Below are 24,871 nucleotides of genomic sequence, written 5' to 3' on the forward strand. Positions count from 1 at the left end.
GAAACAGGCTTATAATCGGAGAGTCAGGGTCGGGTCAGACCTTTTCGTTTCAGGGTCGAGTAAGGTCAGCTCAGCGGTCACCCACCAGGCTTGTAGTCGGAGGGTCAGGGTCAGGTCAGGTCAGATTCAGTTCAGGTCAGGGTCACGTCAGGTCAGCGGTCACCCACCGGGCTTGCAGTCGGAGGGTCAGGGTCAGGTCAGGTCAGCGGCCACACACCGGGTTTGTTAACAGAGGTCAGTTCAGCGGCCACACACCACACACCGGGTTTGTTAACAGAGGTCAGTTCAGCGGTCACCCACCGGGTTTGTAATCAGAGGTCAGGTCAGCGGCCACCCACCGGGTTTGTAGTCGGAGGTCAGGTCAGGTCAGGTCAGCGGCCACCCACCGGGTTTGTAGTCGGAGGTCAGGTCAGGTCAGGGTCAGGTCAGGTCAGCGGCCACCCACCGGGTTTGTAGTCGGAGGTCAGGTCAGGTCAGCGGCCACCCACCGGGTTTGTAGTCGGAGGTCAGGTCAGGTCAGCGGCCACCCACCGGGTTTGTAGTCGGAGGTCAGGTCAGGTCAGGTCAGGTCAGCGGCCCCTCACCGGGTTTGTAGTCGGAGGTTAGGTCAGGTCAGCGGCCACCCACCGGGTTTGTAGTCGGAGGGTCAGGTCAGGTCAGGTCAGGTCAGGCCAGGTCAGGTCAGGTCAGCGGCCACCCACCGGGTTTGTAGTCGGAGGGCGCCTCCTGCTCGTCATCGTCCGAGCCGAGGATCTCCTCCTCCTTTTCCTCGTCGCTGCCCACGCTCTCCTTCTCGTCGTCGCTGGCGGCGCTGTCCTTCTCAGAGACGCTCGCCTCCGTCCGCGACGACTCGGTCCTGTGGACACAGAGACAGAGACAGAGACGGTCAGCGGTACTGTCAGACTCAGTGATGGCGGGACACAGACAGAGACAGAGACGGTCAGCGGTACTGTCAGACTCAGTGATGGCGGGACACAGACAGTCAGATGCAGGCAAATGGGAGGGGAGTTTTACTGAGCTCGCTGCCTCGACACGAAAGCAGCTGTCATCTCCAGAACATGAGACGGAAAGTCACAGGAACATAAACAAACAGAGGTCTGACACACACAGCTGAGGCCGAGAGAAAGGCTGACGATCATCGAAAGGCACACACGGAGTCGGATGGTAGCAAGTTTTGGTCAGAACAACAGGGCCTACCGTTAAACACCGATCCGTTTATTGGTCATAACATGGTCATCAGGTGGCCGTAAAACGTCAACCTACACGATCCCTACAACTACGACTACCACAGCGGGCAGCGCCAGTGGAGCTCTGAGGACAGGTGGCAGCGCCGTGGTAAACAGCCCTGACCCTGAGCGCCCCCGGGGTACCGGGGGAGGGGGGCGCCGCGTTACCATGCACGCCCCGGTCGCCTCAACCGGCCCCGAGTCGACGGCGTCACCGATCGATGGCGCCCGTCAGCTGGCCCACCGGGGGTAGGCAGGAGCCCGAGGGGCCCGAGGGGGCCGCGGGGGGGGGGGGCGGCGGGGCACAGTCGGAACCGACAGCCCGGCAGCGCCAGCGGGGCGCCGCAGCTCGGCAGTCAGCTGATCCGAGCGGGAGCCGACCTCCGGCCAGCAGCCCCAGCTGACCGGGCGGGGGCGTCCTCCGGGGGAGAGGTGCGGGCCGCGGTCGTGAGGCCGGCTCACACTAACGGGCACTGTTCGCCGGACCGTCTAACTGACGGATGATGAACGGAGAGGAAGGGAGTGAAGGGAGAGGAGGATCCCCGGGTCTCGGCAACGGGCGAGGTCAGCTCAGAGAGGCCCGGGGGTAGTGAGGAGAGCTTGAGCTGGCCTGAAGAAGAAACGCTGGCACAATGAAAAACAGCACTCTGCCACTGGCTGGCAGGCGAGCCATACCGCTCCTCTCTCACAGGGCACCCAGCACCACCAGTGCGGAGCACACACCACAGTCCACCAGCACCAGCACCAGCACCATCCTGGCACCACTGACCCCAGTCGGCCTGCTCCCCAGCGGCGCGGCGGCGGCTCGTATCTGGCCGGTTCCCAGAGCGCGGTCACCACCCGCCACAGGAAACGGTACATCCCGGGCCGCACCAGTCACCATCACCACCGACACTGCACCATCACCAACGCCATCACACACCAGCGGCACCAGCCATCACCACCGACACCAGCCCGGCTGCCGCCGCCGCCGACCGCGGGTCAGGTCAGGGCCGGTCGGCGCCGCCCCGGTGACCGGTCAGCCGACCCGCGGCGGCCGGAGAGGACTGGAGCCGGCCGAGCCGAGCCGAGCTCCACACTGTGTGTCTCCTCTGAGAAGGACAGAGGAGCGGGGACAGAGGAGCGGGGGCACAGTGAGAGGGGTGTCTCCACCGCCCTGCCCCGACCGCAGACAGACCCAGGCCCTCTGAGCGGTGTCTGTCTCTGTGCAGCACGCGGGCGGTCCCGTTTGACGCACAGAGGGGGCCGGCAGACCGCAGGACAGCGGCGGGGACGCAGCGGACACACTGGGGCCACAGGACGGTGCGGCGGCGGGGCACCAGTGAAGGGTGCCGAGAGCAGGGGAGCGTCCCTGGTCCGGCAGACCCGCCACTCGCCGCCGCACGTCTGTCCGTCTGCCTGACCGGCCGGCTGGACACCAGGCGACGGCCGACCGGCCGGCTCCGATACCGACAGCACAGCGCCGTGTATATTGTTTTTATTGGGGCTCGTATCGGTTCAACGATAACGCGGAGCCAGCAGAACGGCGTCTGGCTTACTAAAATAACCCTTTCTGAAGTAAGTGTTTCAAGGTCACTCCGTTATTTTATACTGAGCATGAGAAAATGTCTGATATGGAACTCCACACACGATTTCAAACACAAGCCCAGCAAGACACGACGGCAGCCCGTAGTGATGCCAAATTGCCAGTTCCATTCTGAAATGTTGACATCCCAACGCCGCCCGTTTATAAATTTGCCAGCTCCATTCTGAAATGTTGACATCCCAACGCCGCCCGTTTATAAACATAACGAATGAGCACAGGGTGGGATTCGCTTTGCAAATCCGTTGAGACAAGATTCAACTCCGACAGTCACCCTATCGGCGAACGGTTAATGAAAATAAACGACGCACAATAGTAAGGTCATGTCTTTAGTCAAATTCGACTGCAAAAATAAAAAAACTGGCTATCCACCAGCACAGAGAAGCGCTGAGTGTAGCAGTAGCACCCAGCAGCCGCCCTCGGTAGAAACTGTGTTACAGGCGCTATAACAGAGCCAAGTGATGGCCTGGCAGCCAATCGGTGGCGGCCCATTTCGGGGGAACGGCCGCCCATTTGGCCGGGACTGTCCGACAGCTGACTGCTGCCGTGGCAGAGTGGCGGGGTCGCCCGCCGTCCGTCCGTCCGGGTCCACACTGCGGCGGACCCGCGGCGCCTGTATGTACGGACCCTACCGGAGACGGCCGCTCAGACCGGTACTCAGGTAGGCTTTCCTTCCACTCAGTAAACACAGAAGTCCAGCGCACATGAGTCATACGGCAGCGAAGAGTGGCACATCAGGCAGCAACAAAACAAACACCGAGGATAAAGCAATCATCAGATTTTCTACGAGGAAAAACTGCAAGTGCGGAAATGAGCAGTGGCCTTGCATCATATGCCAACTAGCATTATGACGCAACAGAGTGAATGATAAATAGCACTGAGCTACCAAACTCCCGAGACGGACGATCAAAGGCGCCGTTTGCGCGTGTCACCGCCGGTCGGCCCGGAATTGGTCGCTATTTCCGGACTCGGCGCCGCCCAGTTCCGGCGGTTCCGGGGTGACGCCGGAGTGGTCACACACGCCGGAGGACACGCTCAGCCAGGGGAGCGGGGAGGGGTCGTATAACCAGACAGGGCGGGGTGTGAGACTTGGTAGGACGGTCCAGAACTTCAGGACAGAGGAGCTTTTAGAGAACAGCGGCAGCCGCCAATGAACTAAGCACAAAGCGTGAGCCAATTTTGTTAGCGTGTGCCGTGTGGTGTGTAAACGCATATCCCACTCACCTCACCGACTTTTCCTCGCAGGCGCAGATACGGTGCAGGGTTAGGGTTAGGTGCAAACGATCGACAGGCGGTAGCGTGCTGACCCTGCGATCTACCCAGTTTCATCAGCAGCTCCGTAATCGACACCACGGGCCGCAGTGCCCCATTTTCAGAGCACTGAACGATCGGAAAACGGCACGCATTGATTGGCAATTCGCGCACAGAGAACTTTAACAGCCGATATTCGTCGTTGCAATAGGGGCGGTGACTCTCAATTGGATTACTGGACTGGCTGCAGAGCAACGGGATTCTATTGGAGTTCCAAGAGACCTACGATTCGATTACTGAGTAACAATCGAATCATTGTAAGACGGGAATAATTGGCAACTACCCATATCTCGCCTTCCTTTGATCATTTGTGCTGAGGGCCGCCCGCCTTCCTTTGATCTCTCACGATACGGTTATGCGGTACCTTTGCACCTGTGAGTGCCATAATTGCATCAACTGGCACTGAGCACGGTGCGGTACTCCCCTCGCTGAAGGACGGCCCTGTCTCCCCCAGTTTCTGCAGCCTCGACCGGTGTCACCGCCGCCGCCGCCGCCGCCGCCGCCGCCGCCGCCGCAGACGCGGGTTGACAACAGCCACGCCCCCCCCCCTTCCACCGAGGGGGCGGGTAGGGGTAGATCGATTCGCCGTCGAGAGGACCGACCGAGTTGGGATCGAGGCGACCAGCTGCCGCGCGGGAAGGGAAGGGAGGTCTGACCGGCGGAGTAAGATCCGAGGCGACCAGCTGCCGCCGCCGGCGTCTGACCGACAGCGGGTTATCAGTGCCCATTACCGCGGTACTTTGACCTTCCTGTCACGGCCTGCTATCAGTATTACCACTGGAGCAGTACCATCCTTGCCGAGCGGCGGAGAGGTCAGGATTTCCAACACAAACAGCTGGCGAAAGAGGTGACCTCCGCATGAGTCAGACTCCTCCAACGGCGCAGCAGTCAGCGTCCCCCGCAGCTGGTGGAGCAGCGACCTCCGCCGACGGCTAGGGATGACGAGTCGGGCCTTTTTCCGCCACCAGCAGCCGTCTCCGGGCCGGGCCGGGGATTGACGGCCCGCAGCTGGCTGCACAGAGCTGCAGAGCCGCTGAGTCGTCCGCCGACCTTGGGTGGGCAGAGGATGTGACGCCACCGCTCTACCGTCTCATTAGAGCAAACTGCGGCGAAGGGGTGGCAGCACACACTCGGGGGCCGCCCGCCGACCCTCGGTGGTCCCTGGGACAGCGCAGCGCCTCACGCTGGGGTGGGTAAATGTTTTACGGTCCGGGCGGCAGCTATAAACCAACGGAGGGGCGTGCTGGCCACGAGCGAAAACACGGGACGTCAGAGGAGAAAACAGCGGCAGAGGCACGGCGCGCTCACGAACACGGAAATAAGCCGAGCCGGGGAGGTGTTACCAAGGTGCCTCCGACAGGCCCGCGGAAATCAGCAGGAAATCGGCCGCTGGGGAGTACAGGCTGATGGAGCGTTTACCCACATGGAGTGACTGGAAGGCAGAACGGTGGCGGCAGAGCTATCAGCCGAAACTCGTCCCTGGGGGTTAGCAGGGGACTTGCAGCCATTCGCCTTCTGCGCTAAGGCTATCAAGTATCAACACAATAGCAGCTCGCCAGAAAAACACGGCCTTGACACCCAACACGGCCTGGGGGAGCGCCAGCAACGAATGGGTCATTTCAGTCAGCTATAAACCGACCAGATGGGCCGGCAGACCCCACAATACGACAATACTAGAGCGCGGCTAGGTCAGTCTGGGCCGGCAGACCCCACCATACGACAATACTAGAAAGTCCTAGGTCAGTCCGTTAGCCAGAAGCCGCAGTACAATGGCAAGACGCAAACAAAACACAACTGTGACATGTCCGGTGATCAAACTTCTGAATAGTTTTGAAACCTTTAACATTTCACACGTAGTCAGTGCCGATATCCGCTACTCCACAGCCAAGTACCTTGTAAATGGAATAATGCCTACCCGAGTACCCCATAACTGATTCAATAACAGTGGAAAGAAAAGGCATTACTCTGAAGAGAGACAATGCTAACAATTATGTTGCACAAATATTACGATTCCCAAGCCGTTTACGGCTGTGATGGTAGCCAGTAATTACGTTGTCTGCACCTTGTAAAACATCATGACTGAATAGCTATATGAGGTACGGGAGACTTCACGGCAGTGACTGCCACTCGGCGAATCGCATGCAAACTAAAAAAAAACAAAAAGCGCTGGAGCCCCAATCCTGTCCTCAGGCGGAGCCGTGTTCTACTGCTCAGTCCGGTGCTGATAACGCACTGGACTGTCCCGGACCTCCATTCGTAGGATGCAGGCTGGGATCCTGGAAAGGCTGGGATATATTGGTGGATTGGACCTGATGTGCTCTGCCGCGCTGGGCAGGGCCGGAAATTACATAGAGTCACGTTCTCAGCTGATCGGGCCGGACCGACCGGCCGCCGGCCGTGTTTGATTGGGAGGCCGCGCCGGCCGCCGGCCGTGTTTGATTGGGAGGCCGCCCCGGCCGCCGGCCCAGAAATGGTGAGTCACACTGAACTGGATCAGAATGGTTCGGTCCGGCGCCATGTGGTCCAGTCCGGTCCGATTTGGTCCGGACTGTGCCGGACTGGACTGCGTCTGTCGGGAGGTCACGGCGGCCGTCAGGGCTAAACAGAGTGGGACTGGCATCCTCCGACGGCCCAAGGACTTGACGTCACAGCTCAGCCGCCAGAGAGTAGGGGTCACCCAGACAGGGGAGAGGTCACCTAGACAGGGGGAGAGGTCCCCTAGCCATGGGGAGGTCACCCAGTCATGGGGTCATCACTCAGCCGAGAGTGGGAGGTCCACACCCATTATCCACCGCCCGGCTGCAGTGGAGCAGTCATCGATCCCGTCGAGCGTCGCGTCATGGCGGCGAACTGGATTAAAGCGGTCACTACACGATATCGACTGGCGCGACACGACCCCAGACGTTCATAAACATCGCCACAAAACCGGCATTCATTCAGCGCGAGTGGCTGTATTTGTGCACCTGGCGATCGCGTTATTTCAGCTGAAAATCCTTATCCCAAGAGCATCCACCACTTGTTCCATCCAACATCCCCTAGCGACACTGCATCACCCGACCGTCACCCCATATTTCTCCAGTATTTTACACCCCGCCGCCAGCGCGTGGTCCCCACAGGCCCGGCCGCGCCGCCTGCCCGGTTCGGGGTGGCTCCGGTCGGCCGTCATCGGTCACCGGCCGTGCGTCACCCAAATAGGGCCGGCCGTGGCGCCGCGGACGGAGACTCGTGTCGATCGCGTGTCCCCGCGGACCGACGCGTGATGGCCACAACAAAGGGGTGGGCAGGGCCGGCCGCCGCGCCCACCCGGGCACCGTGACGGTCCGCTCAGCGTGACGGCGTGCCGTGACGCGCAGTGACGCACGCTCTCCGGTGTGGGTGCCCGGTGCGTGCGGGTGTCGGGTGCTGCCGGCTGAAATAACGTCCGCGGCCGTGTCACCTCCAGGGGAGGGGAGGCAGAGATACGCCCCTCCGCCCTTGAGCTGGTTTAAACCCAACACCACTGAGACACTGCGACGGACCAACAAAACCCGGGCGGCGCGCGGCGCATTGGGCAAAACCAGCCGTCTCGAGTACCGCCGCCGCGGCAGCACGCAGTAACAGCACGCAGGAGCGCACGCCGCCCGCCCTGTGTCCAAAGGAGGGAGGGCCGCCGTCACGCCACGCGACGGAAGGACGCAGCGCCCATCGACAGCCGAGGGCACCGACCGAGGGCGACCACAATAAACAGGTCACCAGCAGTGGGTACAGGTGTGCCGAGGGACACCGAGAAACAAACGAAACGATGAACGAATAAGCAGCGGATAATAGCGAAAAAACGGGCTGATAGGACAGCAGTAAATAATGCTGACCATGAGTAGCCATATTTAGACACCCTATGTTTGGAAGCGGAAGGAGTTATCAACATCGGGTGCATCGTAACGGACCGGTGCATGACTAAACCTGATTCGGTAAGGTGCAATGACAACGCACGGGTTATCGACCCCCACAGATTGCTCCAGTACCTACCTACTACCGGAATCGTAAATAACTAATCGAGAAACCAACTGATGCGTGACAACATAAAAAGTCTCAAATTCATATTCGTCCACTAAACATCTCCAGAAAATTTGTTTCATTCATAATCCACGCTGTTCTAAACTGCTTATTTGCCATACGCCTATGGTTCGTCCCAACCACGGCGGCGCGGTATCACATGTGCCGATGTACCCTTGGGGCGTGGGAAGACCCACCGATAACCCCAGCAGACTGTCAAGGCCGTCCATGATCGGAAACCATGGTCCGCAGCCATGTAGCCCTAATCCCCGCCCCGCTGTATGTCCCAGTCCCCGCCCCGCGTCTGTCCTAACCGCTGTCCTACCGTCTGACCCGGCCGCTGTCCTGCAGTGAACCGTCCCCGCCCTGCCGCAGCCGGGTGCAGTGGCGCACTGCGTCCCTGTCCCAGCCAGTGGCAGCTGCACGGACCAGAGTCGGGCCAACTTGCAGACGAGGGCGGGGACGGGGCGTGCCGTGACAGTCAATTCCGGCACCGCAGCTCGGCAGACTGCCTGCTATCACCCGCCCCACGGCGGCGTGACCCGACCTCACCCCGTCACCGCCACCTCCGGCCCAGACACCGACACCGCTACAGACATGGGCGCCCCGCACTTTCTCGGAGGCGTGGCCGCTTCGTGTGTGGAAAGGGTGGAGGGTCGTACTCGCAGCAGTGGCGCCGAGCTGGTCTGAGGCAGCGACGGTCTGCGGTGAGCTGGGTCAACTGGGATGCCTGCTGAGGTCAACTGGGCGAGATGTCACCAGCCACACCGGTCCCACAGCCATGTCCGCACCGCGGTTCACAAGGCAGACCATGGACCAGATCAGACTACGGACTAGACCATGAACCAGACGGCGGAGTGGACCACAGACTACCGATCGACGTTCGAAATGAACCACCGACCACGGACCGCGGCGCGCCGGCCGGCACGCGCCGCCCCCACCCGGTCGACCGCCCGCGGCGAGCTACGATTCCCAGCGGTGAGCGGTGAATGGCGCCAGCCGGCACGGAGCTGGGGCATTCCACGATAGATCGTACCAGGCCCGTCACCCTCATCTCTCAGATTTTAATGAAAATCGGTCCTAGGGGTAATCATAGGCCCCAAAGACGCCTGGCAAAATATCAGACTTCTCAGATCAAAACTTTTTGAGTTATATTGCATTACATTTTTTTAACTTCGGTATGTAACGGTGAGTTTGATGGCCTATAACTCAAGAACGGGTTAAGCAACCAACAAAAAGTAAACAACACTAAGCTTGCGATGAATCAAAAATTAATATTACTATTTAAAAATTCCAAAGAAAAAATTTCATTGTTGAGCAAAAACCTTAATCTTTTTTCATTTGCCTCTAATGACTTTTGGGACCAAAATTTTTCACATTTTTATTTTTACAAAATAATCTTCATGTCATTGCAAATCGACATGCAAAAAATTAAAAAGGTGTTCTTTCTATAAGTTCCTCATTTTCCCGCAAACAAAATGGGTTTCGGAGGGGTTGATACGACCCCAGTACGTCGTTTCGCTTCTAATAGAGCTAGAGCCTCGCGGAAAAAACGAGCGTGTGTGCCGTTACAAGTCGCAGCGATTGGTACCCGATTTTAAGGTCTCAGGTTAATCGGTAGCGTCTGAGATCAGGTCACGTGACTGAAGTTACGGGTTCGGTTTTTAGTAAATAACTTCGCAAAAAATGGCCGCAGAGCCGCGATTTTGGCATCATTGTGTTCGTCTAGCTCAGGTGCATCGAATGGTATACTTTTTGCTAGGGTGAGCTCAACTTCAGTAGTTGACCTCGGGTCAAGGTCAGGTCAGAGCCCCTCAGGTCACGAAGCTGGGCAAAGGGTATCATATGGCATATCATTCGATTCGGAAGGTCTTCCCGAGTCCATTGGTGGCTTTCCCGACTCTCTAGCTCGATTTGATCGGGAGTTATTGACGAAAAACTCGCACGACCCTAGTGACGTCATAAATGACGTCACGCAAGGTTAACAATGCAAAAGTAAAACATTGAACTTTCCAAGGAGTGCATGAAATCACGATACCATGTACGTGGGATAGTTTTAGATCATTCTCGGCGCCAAAATAACAGTTTTTATATTTCCCCATTGATTTATAACAGTGATGTCACGTGACCGACCTGACCTCATGTAACCTTGAAAAATTCCCAGATATACAAGTTGTGAGATCTCTGGAGGACACCATGTATGCCTCCTGTAACTTTTATCTCGGACAGCTATGGTCATTGGCGTCCAAAACAATGTCAGAACCAAACAGCCTTTTTCACCCTCGCGCTTATAGGAAAGAGGGTTGAATGAACCCTCTTTTCACTTTTTTCAGATGACTCAGACTTGAATTGAAATTTCAGTAACCCGTGATGTCACTAGGCAGCTTTACCACGCCATTTGTAAGCTCCCCTCCCGAAATCACTATTCGAAACCGTTATCGTGACGTAAAATAAATACATTTATAGAAAGAACACCTTCCTAATTTTTTGCATACTTCTTAACAATGAGCCAAATATTTTTTTAAAGAAATAAAAATTCAAAAAAATTTGGTCCCAAAGTCCAAAAAATACAAATGAAAGAAAACTCGTTATGTCATATATCAAAAATAGCATATTTTTCGAAATTTAAAAAATACATATTAATCTCTGTTTCATTGCAAGTTCAGTGGTATATAACATTTGGCATTTGAATAATCCGTCTTAGAGTTACAGCCCGCCAAACTTAGCGCTGCAAAGCAAGATCCAAAAAATGTTATACACCATAACTCAAAAAATACTTATCTGATAAGCCTGAAATTGTTACAGGTGGATTCAGAGCCCCTGATTACCCTTGAGACCAATTCTCGTCAAATTCCGAGAGATGAGGGTGTCAAATTGGAAAAAAGTGGTACGATCTATCGTGGAATGCCCCAGCTATTACCGGCCGTCGAGCGCCGACCATCTCACAGAGCAGTGGCAGCGGAGAGACCGAGTAGCCGAGACGAGAGAGCCCAGCGCCGCACAGCTCCGGAGACCAATACCACAGCAGCAAACCTTGATACTGCGACTTTCAACAAGCCGGAGCTTTTGAGGGAGTATCCAGGCCCCAGCGCACATGTGTCCCGGCGCCAGTGCTCAAATAACGTAAATGAAAACAAAATAATGAGCACCGGCTGTCAGCATACGGTCGCTAAGCCTCGCCAAAAGCCGTCGAATCCTACTCATGACAATTGGGTTCGGCTGAATCGCCAAAGCCGCTCAGAGACAGAGACTGCGAGGTGAATCCCCATGGAATTGGCCCCTAGCCATCACAGAGTGCGGAGGCCGTTCCGCTGAATGGGGGATGAGCTCCGACCGACCCTCTCAGTGCCGGAGGCGGTACAAAGCAATGCTACACCACCCCGGTCATCCCGACCACCACTGCTGACGGGTCGGCGGCGAGGTGCGCGATCTATAGACCCGCGGGGAGCGGCGGGCGGCGCGGACAGAGTCGGTGACGGCGGACCGATCTATGGACGCCCAGGGAGCAGAGAGCAGCACGGGGAGAGACGGTCGGCAATCTATAGACCGCGCCCTCAGAGCCTTAAGCGACGTGGGTAAAACCAGCGAAGGGCTGTGATGTATAGAACTCAGAGCCTCCAGCGCTGTGTATAGAACCAGCTATTGATTGCTAAGTGCAGGACAGACCCCTAAGAGCGTTCGGCGCCTCAGGCAGAACCGGTGACGGTCGCCGATCCATAGCCACCGGGGAGCTGGGAGATGGCGGGGACGGAGAGCCGGTGACGAGCCGCGGCGGCCGCACCGTCACCTAGGAGATGCGGCGCCGACCCGCCCTGCGCCGGTGTCGGCCGGCTCCGGGCCTCAGTAGCCGGTAGACGCCGGATCATTCCCAGAAAAAGAGGCTCCAGACATAGACAGTCGGCCGGCCGGCCGGCGCCGAGCTGCCGTACAGCCGTCGACGGTAGAAACCCGCAGACCAACATGCGCCGCAGGTTCACACAACGTAATTTCACCCTTGGGATGCAGGAGGCTAATGATCAGGCATCTCAATGTTAAAAGTATTGGTTTCCCGTGTGCATTACGTTTTAACATCCAGCTATGTTACAACTTACAACATGATGCAATAACGAAACCGAAGGTACGCCATTGAGGACATTCAATGACGTAGATGGATGGTAGCAGTCCGAAAACAAACTCACTTTTGCATTAGCATAATTTGGTTAGTTGCATCATTTCATCATTCATACGCCGCACGACCTGTAATGGATCACAGACGTGTCTGAATACCAAACCACACACCATGAATACGGGGTCCAAATAGTGCGGCATCTGAAAAAGCACACGAACATCGACATTGAAACGAGGCTGGAGGACAAACCTCAATGGCAGCATGATCTAGCATTTGGAGGTGTTAAAAAAACAGCCGACCAATTGCTACATCGGAAGCGAATTTAGCTAAGCAATGATGAAACACATCAATATACTGGGAGAATTAAAAGTTAATCCCTCATTTATCCACAAAACTGAAGTGCTCAATCGATAATCACCCACAGTCGAACAAACAAACGCCGGGAAATATTTCCGCCAACAGAAACAATGCGATCACAGGGACAATGTTCACATAGAGAAACAATGCGGTCAACCTTAATCAGCGGACACAGCGCGTGTGTGTGTACGCTGCCGCCACAGCGGGGAACCGGTGGGTACAGACTCGCCCAGATCCGGGTAATAATGAGCACCGACTTTTGACCGTCGGCACGGCGGATAACGAGCGACACGCCGGCCGATCAGTCGACCTTCGCACACCAGCGGCCGTTCGGCAAACGTCGCCGCCGCCGTCATCAGGGGGTGACCTGCATACGTCAGGGGCTCAGCAAACACCATCGCCGTCCATCGCAGCGCCGATCCAGCCGGTACGGGTGCCGACACAGGTCGGGCAGATGTGACGGTGCGCCCGGAATGGCAGGAGCTGCGGCGCACAGTCAGACGACCGCTCAGTACGTGATGAGCAGGTGATCCAGCGCGCGGCGCGGCACAGGGTCCAACCCGCGCCAACTCGGGGCAAGTTTGGCACCGGCGGCGGCCGCCCCGCCGTCACGCGTCGGTCGTATGCGCCGCGCCTGCAGCTGGTTGGCGTAATATCGCAGTCGGCGGCGCTGACCGGAGTCGGTCCAGCTCCGCGGGTCGCGGGGCCGTCAAACAGACACCCGGCGTGTCACTGCGCCGGCAGCCGACAATATCGCTGGAAATAACAGCTTCTGACGACCAGCGCAGCTTCATCGAATGCCAATCAAAACCTACGTGCGTCTTATGAACACATGATCTCCAATCTGGGACTATCTGTGTTGCGCTAGTTCCAGTGTGAGGCCGTCCGGAACGGCGCGGCGGCTGCCCGGCTCCAGCCCAGACGGCCAGACGGCAGGGCGGGCCGGGACGGGCCGGGGCGGGGCTGGAATGTGGAGCGTTTCGAGGCTGTGTGAGCCGCTCGCAGCCGGCGGTCCCGGCCGGAGCGGAGCTGCGGGCCGGCGGCCGGCCGGCCAGACCCGGAGCTGGGTCGGCTGCTGGGACGGACTCGGTCGAGCCTCCAGTTCTCCCTCCCCAGTTGTCTTCACCAGGGTAACGCCAGTCAGGTGTTCAGTAAGCTGCCGCCATCTCCGTACCGCCCGTCACGCAGGGAGGTCAGCGACCGATAGCCGGCGGCGTCAGCGCAGACGCTAATGAAGCGCCAATATCGGCCGCTCATCCGTCCGCCGCTCGGCGCTCACACGCAGCCGCACGGCTCCATCTCCGCGGCTCTATCTCCGCGGCCACACAGCTACATCTCCGGCTCTATCTCCGCGGACACACGGCTCTATCTCCACGGCCGCACGGTTCTATCTCCGCGAACACACGGCTCTATCTCCGCGGCCGCACGGCTCCATCTCCGCGGCTCTATCTCCGCGGCCACACGGCTCCATCTCCGCGGCCGCAAGGTTCCTTCTCAGCGGCCACACGGCTCCATCTCCGCGGCTGGCCTCGGAGCGAATGGCTCCCCGCTCCGAGCACGATATACTGTCCGCCTCTGAGTATCTCGGTCACGAACGGGGCCGGAAACTCGTGACGACCCCGACCACCACATCGCCGAGGTAATATCCCGGCTTCTGCGAGGGCGGATTAGTGGGGCGATGGGCCAAACAAGGAGGAATGCTGAAGCCAACGATCACCGAAGCTACGTTGACTTTTCTGAATCAATGACAAAGGCGGCAACGCGCAAATACCTATGTCACTGGCGAAGATGCTGATGAGGTGAACGCGTTTGTCAGTTTCAGATCACAGCTGATTCGGAGCCAGCTAACCATGTGTGCGGCCACCTCGGACCCTTCTCACAGCTGGTGGCTCCTTTCACTTCCCTGGCGCTGTCCCGACCCGTGTCCCTGCCCAGGGGCGCGGCTCGGACACCCGCCGGCCGCAGCGGCCGCCTCCCTGACCGGGCGGACGGCGCTGTGCGCAGGAAGGAGCATGGCAGGGCGCCTCCGACTCTGGGCGGGGGCGGGGCGCCGACCCGCGGTCCGTGGGTGTCGTACCGAGGTCATCGTCGCAGCAGCGCGCCCATTCAGACCAGCCGGCACGCGAGTTACCCCCGGCACTGCAGCACGGGCCCGGCCGATCGGCCGGCCGATAATGCCCTCTGTTTGGCTCCAGAAATAGTATCGGCCACGGTCCAAACGTGGCGGCGCTAAATATTTGCGCGCAGTCTCAACTGGACTTCCGCCGTTTACGCTGTGCTCGGCTGGGGTCTGCGCCGCGCGGCACAGGCGGCTCGCCGCATTACATCGGTCAAGCCGGACCGGCGGCACGGAATATGGGTCGCAGGCCGGCGCACCACTGCTGGCAAACCTCAGCACACTCGGTCTTATCCGCTGCGGTCACCGCGATCCGGTCCCGATCCGTCAAAAGCCCACCACAAGCCGTAGGTACGTCTTACTGGCACCGCGATAATACCTACAACGGGTTCAAAGTCGAGTTGCAACTAACACAGTCCGGCGCGGAGACAGAATGTTCCGACGGGATAAGTCACGGAGCGACGATCAACTCTCAAAAACGGCACAGCTCGAGCCGATAAACCAGACCAAAACAGAACAGTCTGAACACATCCACGTTCGCTGGCACATTTTCACCGCTGAATCCGAACCCTTAGCGTCAGTGTCCTCGCCTGGTTTCAGTACAACAGTAAGGGCGCACAGACACGTTGTCTGCCCCGGCCGGGCGGCGCCGCCGGCCGCTGGCGGGCCCGGTTCCCACCCCGGCCATCGGCACCTCCCCCGCGCCGCCCCGGCCCCACCAAATCAGCGGCCGGCCGGCCGGCACCAGCCAGCCGGTGAGCCGTCAGTGACCGGCCAGACGTCCGTAACGTCCAACCGGCCACGCGCAACGGCCGGAAAATCGACCTTATGGTATTGCCACTGCACAGTGCACAACGGTGTAATGCGCGGAGTGTACAGGCCCTTGAATTGGCACTCATTCTAGATTAGACACAACCTCTTCGCGGTACGATCACACAAACAAAGGGCTAAGACGCGACGGCTAGAAAGAATGTCCTGGGAAGCGTGGAAACGGCAGCTTCACGAACCTATTACCGGATCTTGTCATGGTGATAACCAATGGCGACAATTGTGAACCTTCAAAGAAATTAAAAACTCGTAATAAATGGATCGACAGCTGACAACGTTCAGACTTCACCACGGTGTTTGTTCAAGACGCACACAATGAATCGCGGAAATGTAAGCGGCCGTACCGCAGAACGCTCAGCCACTTGTGAACAGGGCGGATACCGTATAAACAGCTGCAGCGCTCACTGCAGCAGCTGAGCCCGGTACACGGATTGGGGCCGCCCCGCCCCGCGTCAACTGCGACGGTACCGGCCGGCCGGGAAGGAAACGGCGCACCCAACAGCCGTGCAAATACGGCACTGTTATACCCGAGCGTGGCGCATTGAAAGCGAAATAGAATATCACCTACTCCATCAGAGGTAAAAGCGTAAGTATGAACACGATTTTGCACATAATCTTTTAAGAGTATCCCTGAGCCGAGCTTTTGGAGGAAAACTCGGGCGCATCTCTGCCGCACCATACAAACAACAGCAATTCCTCCGATATACCGTGGACACCCTCTCCTGGTCACCAGTCGCCTATCTCGGTCGCTCCGTCCCCTCCCCGCCCGCAGCCGACCTCTGGCGTGTCTCGGCGGCCGCGCCACGCCCCTGGTCGCCGGCCGCCGGGGCTCGGTCACACTGCGCAGTGCACCGGGCGGGGTCGCTGCACCGCGCCACAGAGACACGGTAGCGCCCGGTCGGTCGGCCGGCCGGCCGACACAAACACTGCACATGGGCGCGGGACATGCCACCGACGCGTGGCCCGGACGGGAGGGGGGAGACGGCCACGAGCCCCGTTTTAGAACTGACAGAGTGAAGAGCTTGTAGATTCGACCGCTACAGTTGCACGGAAATTGTGCAGGAGACTGCACGGAATACCTACTAAATTACGAGCGTATAAGTAAGTCAGACATTTACATCCAGGTGATTTACAACGTAAATGTCCATGCATTCTCTAATGCCAACAAACGGCTAGAAGGAATCCATTACAGAACGGTAAATTTCCGCCCCGCCGGCCCATTAATTTAGGGACGAAGGTCACCGTATTGATACACTGTTTACCAGTTCCGCATTGGCAAATGCGCAGCGACCGGTTTACATCGTGTTCAGCACAGCTTACGGCACGAGGTGATGGAAAATTACGTCACGCAAACGGGATGCGTCATACCAACGTAACGCTCAGCGGAAAGTTACGAACGTGAGATCCTACCCCCAAAATCTCCAGTCGCCAAGAAAAACAAACTTATCTGCAGACAGTCATTGCCCTGCCTAAAAGAGGACCCAGCAACCTTGATACACATACACGACGGAAAATCGTCAGCATAGATCATCAGTCTGCCTAACCGCTCTCCAATGTCCCGCGGAATCAGCAGGCTATGAGCCCAGTCCCGGCATCCTCTGCAGTCTGCTCCCTTCCACACACAGCCAGCGCCCGTCCACGGCGCACGGCCCTCGCGCCGGTCACAGACAGTGGGACCCACCTATTGTTGTCGCCGTTCTTGTGCTGGTTGTTGGCCCGGTCGCCGGTCGCCTGTGACTGGATCTGCTGCTTGATCTTTGCCGTCGGCCGCTTTGGCCGTTTCTTCTTGGCCTGGATGGCGCGCACTGCGAAAACACAGGGGCGACGGTGTCAGAGATGTAAAATGGTGGGCAGTAATGATAGACATGTGCCTCTGGAGGCGAAAGGAAGAAACTGATGATAAAAATAGGGACCACATAGGATAGCCACAGAAGCAAACACGGTAGCTGCAGGCGTGGAGCAATATATCACAGTCGGAATGTTTCGGGCTTATTTGTATCGCTAGACAAGACAAGCCCGACCTGCTATAAACAGAAGTGAGCTGAAACCTTGGCCGAGGCATCCGAGCAGTAGGCACAATCAAATGCACAATTAAAAGCGTGAGAAACAAAAGAAATTCCATTCATCGTAAGGTTAGCTAATGGAATCTAACCCAGATACGTAAACTGGGTTAACCCGCGACCGCCTGGGGGGGTCGGATCCGACCCCCCCCTCCGTTTTTCTTGAATAACTCATGAACCGCTTGCGCTATCAACTTGAAACTTCGCATACCTTCTCCCCCATCAATTTGACGTCTCTTGTGCAATTTTTAAGAAAAAAAATTTCAAAAATTTTTGAGATATATCGATTTTAATGATGTAACTACATGGCGTTTTCAGTCAAAAAATGGTAAATGTTTAAAAAATCGCCAAAAATCGAGGTTTTAAGCAAATTGCAAATTAAGGACATGAAAAGACGCAGCTCAACGAGTTCTTTAAAATGGCTATCTCGGATTTTCCATAAAATGCGTTTTTCACCCCTAAAAATTCAAAAAACTATATTTTTTGGAAAACAGCTAATAAAATCCAAAATTTTGAGAATTTCCAAAAAACCGGAATATATGTTATAGAGCTCTATTAGAACATTAGATGTCCCAAATTTCAACTTTCTATCTTGATTTTTGACCCCCAAATTGTAAAAAATAGCTCCAACATGCATAGGGCATGGTGACGTCATCAGCATTTTCGCGAATTAGAGGCACTTCTGAACATCGCCTGTGAAAACAAATGGCACCACTAGATTCCTGGGACAAAGCTGGTCTAGAAAAGTGCATTTTTATGTCAAAAATAAAAAGTTGAAAAATTGACTTTTTTTCTTAGCCCTCGTTTAGTTATGTATGGTATAAACGATTTTTTATGCTTTCAATGCACACTTATCACCAGCGCAGTGACTTGGGGTCACATATAACCATTACCATCGGATTTGGCGTCAAAAATAAGCCATAAAACATGTGTCGCACGCCCATGTAGCAGAAAGTGAAAACCGTGACCTTTTGTGACCTGACCTGACCTTGACCCGTACTTAGTATGACCCCTATACGCACATGGTACCTTCACTAGGTCTTTGAGGTCATTTGTGGTGAGTTTCGAGCAGCAGCTATCGATTCCGCTGTCCGTAAGCCTAATCATGCAAAACCCCTGAATTTGACCTTTGACCTGACCTTGACCCGAAAGTTGACCTCAATCTTAAAATCTTAAGAGTGCTTTGGGAAGGTCTCGTAGAGACCTTTCGAACGCCGCCTCGCGGGGCTCGATACGACCATTGGTTCTCGAGATAACAGGGGGGGGGGGGTCGGATCCGACCCCCCCCCCCCCCAGGCTGATGTGGGTACGGAAATAGCCCAGGCGGTGCCGGGTTAACTCGGCATTTCACACAAATGCTTAATCTGATAAAGCCAGCCGGACCATTCGTCTTCTAAAAACAAACTAACTATAGCGTCACAAGCCGCCCGCTCCGCCACCTCGAGTAAGACGCCGCGCGGGCCATCGATTCCACCGCCTGTCACCAGTGACTGGCGTGACAATCCACTGCCGTCACAGACTCGGCCGAACGTCCCGCCGGACACGGCAGCGCACACGGCACGCCGCCCCAGTGACGTCAGAGCTGTGACGCCACTGGTATAGCCGCCGGGCCCATCCATCTCGGGCGCACCTGTCGCGCGCGGCGCTGGGCGGGTCCCGTTACCGCGGCCGGGCCGGAGTCACGAGCTGAGGTGAGGAGGCGAGCGCAGCACCCACGGAGGCGACAGGGCGAACCGGGGCGTGGGACCGCCGCCTCCGACAGAGCCAGAGACGGATCATGTAGAGATGGAAACTGGGAGTGGGCGGCGGGACGGCTGGCAGGCGGGAACAGCTGGGATACTGGGGCGACAGATACTCGGGGATGACGAATCGAGATAGAAAAGGCCAAAGGGTTCCTGGTCGGAGCCACAGAGATGCCTTCCTTGGTGAAAAGGGACAGCGAGATTTAAGCATGGCTGAGAGACAGAGACAGAAGGCCGAACAGACATGTGGGGACAGACGCAGCTGCGACGAGAGAAGACGCTGGTATGTTCGGTATGGCCGAGATTCTAGCTTTGTCCCAGTAACAGCCTGGCAGCCCACCCATCAGACAAGGTGTCGGTCTGTCTCCGGTCACGGTAGTCAAGCCGCCAGGGCCCTGGTGACTCGAACTGCAGTCCTCACCCTGCAAAATGAGGACCGAGGACGCAGCGCCAGCCTCCGTTCTGCAGCTGGTGGTTCTGAAGGAGGCCGGGAGGCCGGGACCAGGGAGGAGGCCTGGGCCCTGGACCAGGGAGATGTACCACGCGCTGTGTGTCGGAGCGTGGGAGGCGGGGGAGCCGGCCGAAGGACGAATCGAAACATCGCGGAAACTGAGCGCCATAATCGCGAATTACTGCTCAAAGAGACGATAACAGCGTCCCGAAACAGCTCATTTTCATAACACACAAAAAAAAATCTGACAGAGCAGTCCCTCACAAAGTGCGATCACAAGCCTGATCAGCACTCCGGCGGTCAGGTCGCAGTCTCTGCCTGTAACACCTCAGCCCGGCATTCCTTCCGCCGCCAGTCACACGGTCCCGTGCCGTACTGGATCGCAAATCGCCGCCGCTCACCAGGCGGTCGGACTCGGACTTCGCCGGTGGTCCCGGCAGCGGCAGCCGGACGTCAGCCGTGTGATCGCCGCCCCTGTCCGTAAACACGGACCGGTAGTCGGCCGGTCGGCGGCCCCAATACCGACAGACACCGGCAGCCGGCCGGCGCCGCCCACCGTCCGACACACAAACTAGACAGGAGCCATTACCGCGTCCATACCCGCCTCTGGGAGCACAGACAGGCTCAGGCATCGAGGTATGCACACTCTGAATCAGCCATACTAGACCTCACACCAGACCGAGAGGCGAGAGCAGCCGCCTTCACCACCGCTGGCGCAGGCGCCACCACCCAGTGATTCAGACAAACTGCGTACCTTCGAGATACAAATCGCAAAACAGCATTGTGTTGACTGCCAAAGTTCGGGTGTCCTTTCGTGTCTGCTCGACTGTCTGTTTGCATATCTTTCCGACCGCATCTTTGCACGGGTCAGCCGTGCCTTGCGTCGTCTGGTCGTGTTATCCGTACACAATGCCAGTGCCCGGGACGGTGCTCCCGTCGTCTCCGCCGGCCGGTGCTGGCCGCTTTTCCTGGTCGCTCACACAGGCGACACCAGCCGGCCCGGGAGGCGGCCTGACGTTCATTGGCACCGGCCGACGCGCCGGCGGCGGTCAAGGGCGGCCGTGGCCGCGCTCCGATACGGTGCTGACGTCACGGCCGGCGCAGCAGGGGCAAAGACCGGCGGGGTACGGCTGGGGCCCGGGGACGGGGCACGGCCAGGGTCCTGTACCGAGCTGCTGAGCTGAGCTGGGAGTGAGCTGTGGCCCCTACTCAAGGATGAACTCCCAGAGAACCACAGCTGTGAAAACCATAGCTACGACTAGAGAGCGATGGCAGCAGGGCTACTTTGACTGGCTGCGGTGTATATCGGCGAGCTACTCATCACCCAGGGCTGTGGGATCCAGCCCGCGCGTGGGAACGGCACGTCTCGGCCAGCGCCCAGATAGGCCACAGCAGAGCTGGCACTACTAGGAACGTCAGGCACTCTGCTGAGGCCTTGGGCAGGGGTCGCGGGGTCGCACGAGGTCAAACGGTCTGCTGCGGCGGCCGGCGGGTCACCACCTCTGGTGACGCCAGACGAGGCGCCCGCTCTCCTCCTCCCGGCTGGCGCGCGGCCGCTTCCCGGGCCGCGGTAACGGATCGGCGGCACTGGCGGCACTGTCGGCGGCTCGCAGGCCGCTGACGGTGATTCAGACCGCCGGACCGGCGCGGCGGGCCGGAGCACCGCCACCGCCGCCGGACGGCACGCACCGGCTGACCGGAGTCGGACCTCCAGACCGGACAGACGGCTTAATCAGTCTCCAGCGGCGGCACAGACAGTCTGATCCGTCCACCTACAACAGACTTCACCCACACTGTGCTCTGTGGGCCACGCCGACACGATCGCCAGCACTCTGTTAGAGACGCATCCACCAATCTCAGACGGGAGCGGTGGGCCGATCTGCCGGGCTGGACCGGGCCGGGCCGGCGGACGGTCGATCAGCTGAGCGGAGACGGCCGACCGGGCGGGTCGCACCGCCGGCCGGTGGAAGGATAGACCGGGAGAGCGAGATGGCCAGCCAGCCATCGATGAAAGGCCCGCAATGGACTGACTGGATGGTGATGGGGTACTGGTAGATCTCACTCTGATGTCAATCAATAAAGATTAATGACATAACTGGGCCAAAAGATTACATAAGTGTCCATAGAGATCTACAGGAACAAAGCAATTCATCGAAGTATGCATCAGCTTTCACAATTTGACTTCTATTGAAGGTATACTTCAGCAATCAGGATCTTGTAGTTATAGAAACCAGTAATGTTGGGCACTGTATACCTAGGTAATACACTGTTTTTATCACACAAGATCCCAAATAGCAGCCATAACTCAGAGCCTATTTTAAGGGAATTTGACTGGGGGGGCAACCTGGAAAATTGTCTTTAATAATCCATTAACCCTCGCCCGTATTGGTGTTTCCAGTAGCGAGCGTATAGGGGGGGGGGGGGGGGTCCGTTGGACCCTCCCCCTTGCCGTTTCGCCCCTGATCGAGCTAGAGCTTCGCGGAAAAAACGACCGTGTTGCCCGTGATAAAAGGAAGCCGATTATACCCAATTTTAAGGTCCTAGGTCATCGGTTGACCTTCCAGGTCAGGTCATTGACCCAAAAGTCGGGAAAATCGGGACCTGTTAGAGCGTCGTAAAGAGTGGCTGCTATGGTTTTTCGGGGTGCTGATCACGAATATCATGTTAGTTATGATCATAGATGATGTCTTCATGCATTTAGGCCAGGTCAGGTCAGGTCAGGTCAACCAGTAAGGGTTTTGCCGGGTATTCGTAGTAGGTGGCAACCGCCTCTGACAGCTTCGTAACATGTTACGAAGGCACCAAAACTACTTCGTAAATGGTCAAATGGTTGCTTAATTCGAATTCAGCTCCAAAAACTAGCCTAGAAAGTAGAAACATATAAAACTCGAAAATGTGAACCGAGGTCATCAAAGGTAAATGATCTGACCTGACCTTCCGGTGATCTTGACACCCACCCTAATGCATGGGAGCTACATCATATCCCATGTTTGAACGTTTGAAACCACGAAAAGACTGCAAACGCGCGGCTAATGCGAGGCGACATACGCCGAATCGCGACCTCGGCCAAACATGGTGCCATGGTGCTAGGCCGCCGGTGCATCTGAAAGAACTGTGGTGCCCCTGACAAGCCTGAAGTTCCAACGATAGGCCCGTGGTGCCCCTGACAGGCCCATGATGCCTTTGCGAGGCCGGTGGTGTCCACGTGAGGCCGGTGGTGCCCCTGGGCCCTGAAAGGACTGTGGCGCTCCTGACAAGCCTGGAGTGTCCCCGACAGGCACGTGGTGCCACTAACAGGCCCAAGGTGTCCCAGTCCCTGCGAGGCCGGTGGTGTCCCTGCCAGGCATGTGGTGTCCATACTAGGCCTCTGGTGCCCCTGACAGGTCCGTGGCGCCCTTGCTAGGCCTATGGTGCCTCTGGCAGGCCTATGGTGCCCCTGGCGGGCCTGTGGTGGTACCCCTGACAGGCCCAAGGTGGTGCCCCTGCGAGGCCGGTGGGGCCCCTGGCAGGTCTGTGGTGCCCCTGGCAGACCTATGGTGCTCTTGCTAGGTTGATGGTGCTCCCAACAGGCCTGTGGTGCCCCTGACAGGCCGGTGATGCCCCTGGCAGGCCTGTGGTGTCCCCGGGCCCCAAGAGGGTGGGGGGTCATGACCCATATGACCCACCCTTAGATACACCACTGGTCATTACTTACAGACTGACTCATTTGACATCCATTGCAAAACAAGTCACAGTAGTTACGTAGTATGTTTGTCACCCTGTTCCTTTATGCCCATTTTTATAGTGGGCAAATCTCGACGACTAGGGGGCAATTCTGTTGAGTGCGGGGGCATTTGCCCCCCCAGTTAACATATTAAAATAGGCCCTGCCATAACTAGCACTATACAAATGTCATATTACTTGGTAATGCATTTTGTTAGTTTATCAAGTTAAGAGTAGCCATTACATAACTCTAAGGGCATCACCATGTTATAACTCCCCTACTGAGAAAAGGACATAATGCATAGGTACCCAGTGATACTTAAGGTAAAGTAAAAACACATCCAATCATTACAGGGACTTAACATGTTTTCAAGTTATCTTAAAAATCATATACATGATTCTACAACTTGGACCTTTAAATACATGCAAACAAGGCATTGCAAAATGCAAACTCTTCAGATTAGAAACATGCCATAATTCATATTTATAACAGACACCTTGTGAAGGATCACAACTGGGTCTAACACTGCTTGAATCCATCATAGTTGACAATATCCTCAGTGAAACACATCATTGCCAGCATGAGCTGTGACACTTTATTCTCATTAGCTGCAACATTTTCTACTGATGGAAGTTTTAGGGAGATCAACTTGAAAGAGGCTGCCTGCAGGATGTGAAAATATAAACATTATCTTTCTGATGAATTTCAAAAATTAATAAACAATAATCAAAGGGATATCCATGCATCAATGATAACACTCTTCCCCCCTCCCCAAATGACCAACATTTTATATCCTAGAGCAGCCAAAAACAGCATAAGCATAAAGCAACTCCTCACTGTACTATGCATCCTAATCTCTAACTGAACCAGATAAGGGTATCATCATATTGAATTCAAGGCAGTGATCTGATAATGGCTATGTTAGAGTTACATGTAAGTTGACATCTAGCATGGGTATTGACTTTTCCTGATAAATATTTGGTAAGTGCCTATCTACACCTTTTGTCAGTTAAATTCGGTGCGTAATCGTCCATTTTAGAACTAACGGAATGTGTGTAGACATACCGCAAAATTATGTACAAGAATCACATAATATCTCGGCGCAGGTTAGGCTGTCGGCGGTAAAGCATTCAATTTCGGCACAGCGGCAAAACGCTCCATTTTCGGCGATAGCGCGAGTAGAATCGGCTGCGCCAGCATAAGTTTAGAGGTAGCGCACGCTATTTAGCAGCAGTAAGAACCAAATTCGGCACTGTTCATTCAATTTCGGCGGGTAACCGGAGGCACCCAGATGATTCATATTTTCGGGAACGCTTCTTTAGCATCAAATGAATCCTCATGCAGCTTTGTAGCTT

General features: G+C 56.5%; 1 protein-coding gene across 3 annotated transcripts in view; it reads right to left on the reverse strand.

Annotated features, from left to right (window-relative positions):
• LOC122387056 (SRSF protein kinase 3-like) overlaps positions 1-24,871 on the reverse strand; it is a 41,045-nt gene that overhangs the window by 13,004 nt on the left and 3,170 nt on the right. For all 3 annotated transcript variants that reach the window (XM_043376861.1, XM_043376864.1, XM_043376862.1), the window contains exons 2-3: positions 17,242-17,365; positions 702-856 (exon numbers count right to left, since the gene is read on the reverse strand). In XM_043376861.1, the coding sequence (XP_043232796.1) occupies positions 702-856; positions 17,242-17,365 (279 nt within the window). The remainder of the gene's footprint in view (positions 1-701; positions 857-17,241; positions 17,366-24,871) is intronic.

This window comes from Amphibalanus amphitrite, unplaced genomic scaffold (genome assembly GCF_019059575.1).
Source record: "Amphibalanus amphitrite isolate SeventyFive unplaced genomic scaffold, NRLGWU_Aamphi_draft 000272F_arrow, whole genome shotgun sequence".
Taxonomy (NCBI): domain Eukaryota; kingdom Metazoa; phylum Arthropoda; class Thecostraca; order Balanomorpha; family Balanidae; genus Amphibalanus; species Amphibalanus amphitrite.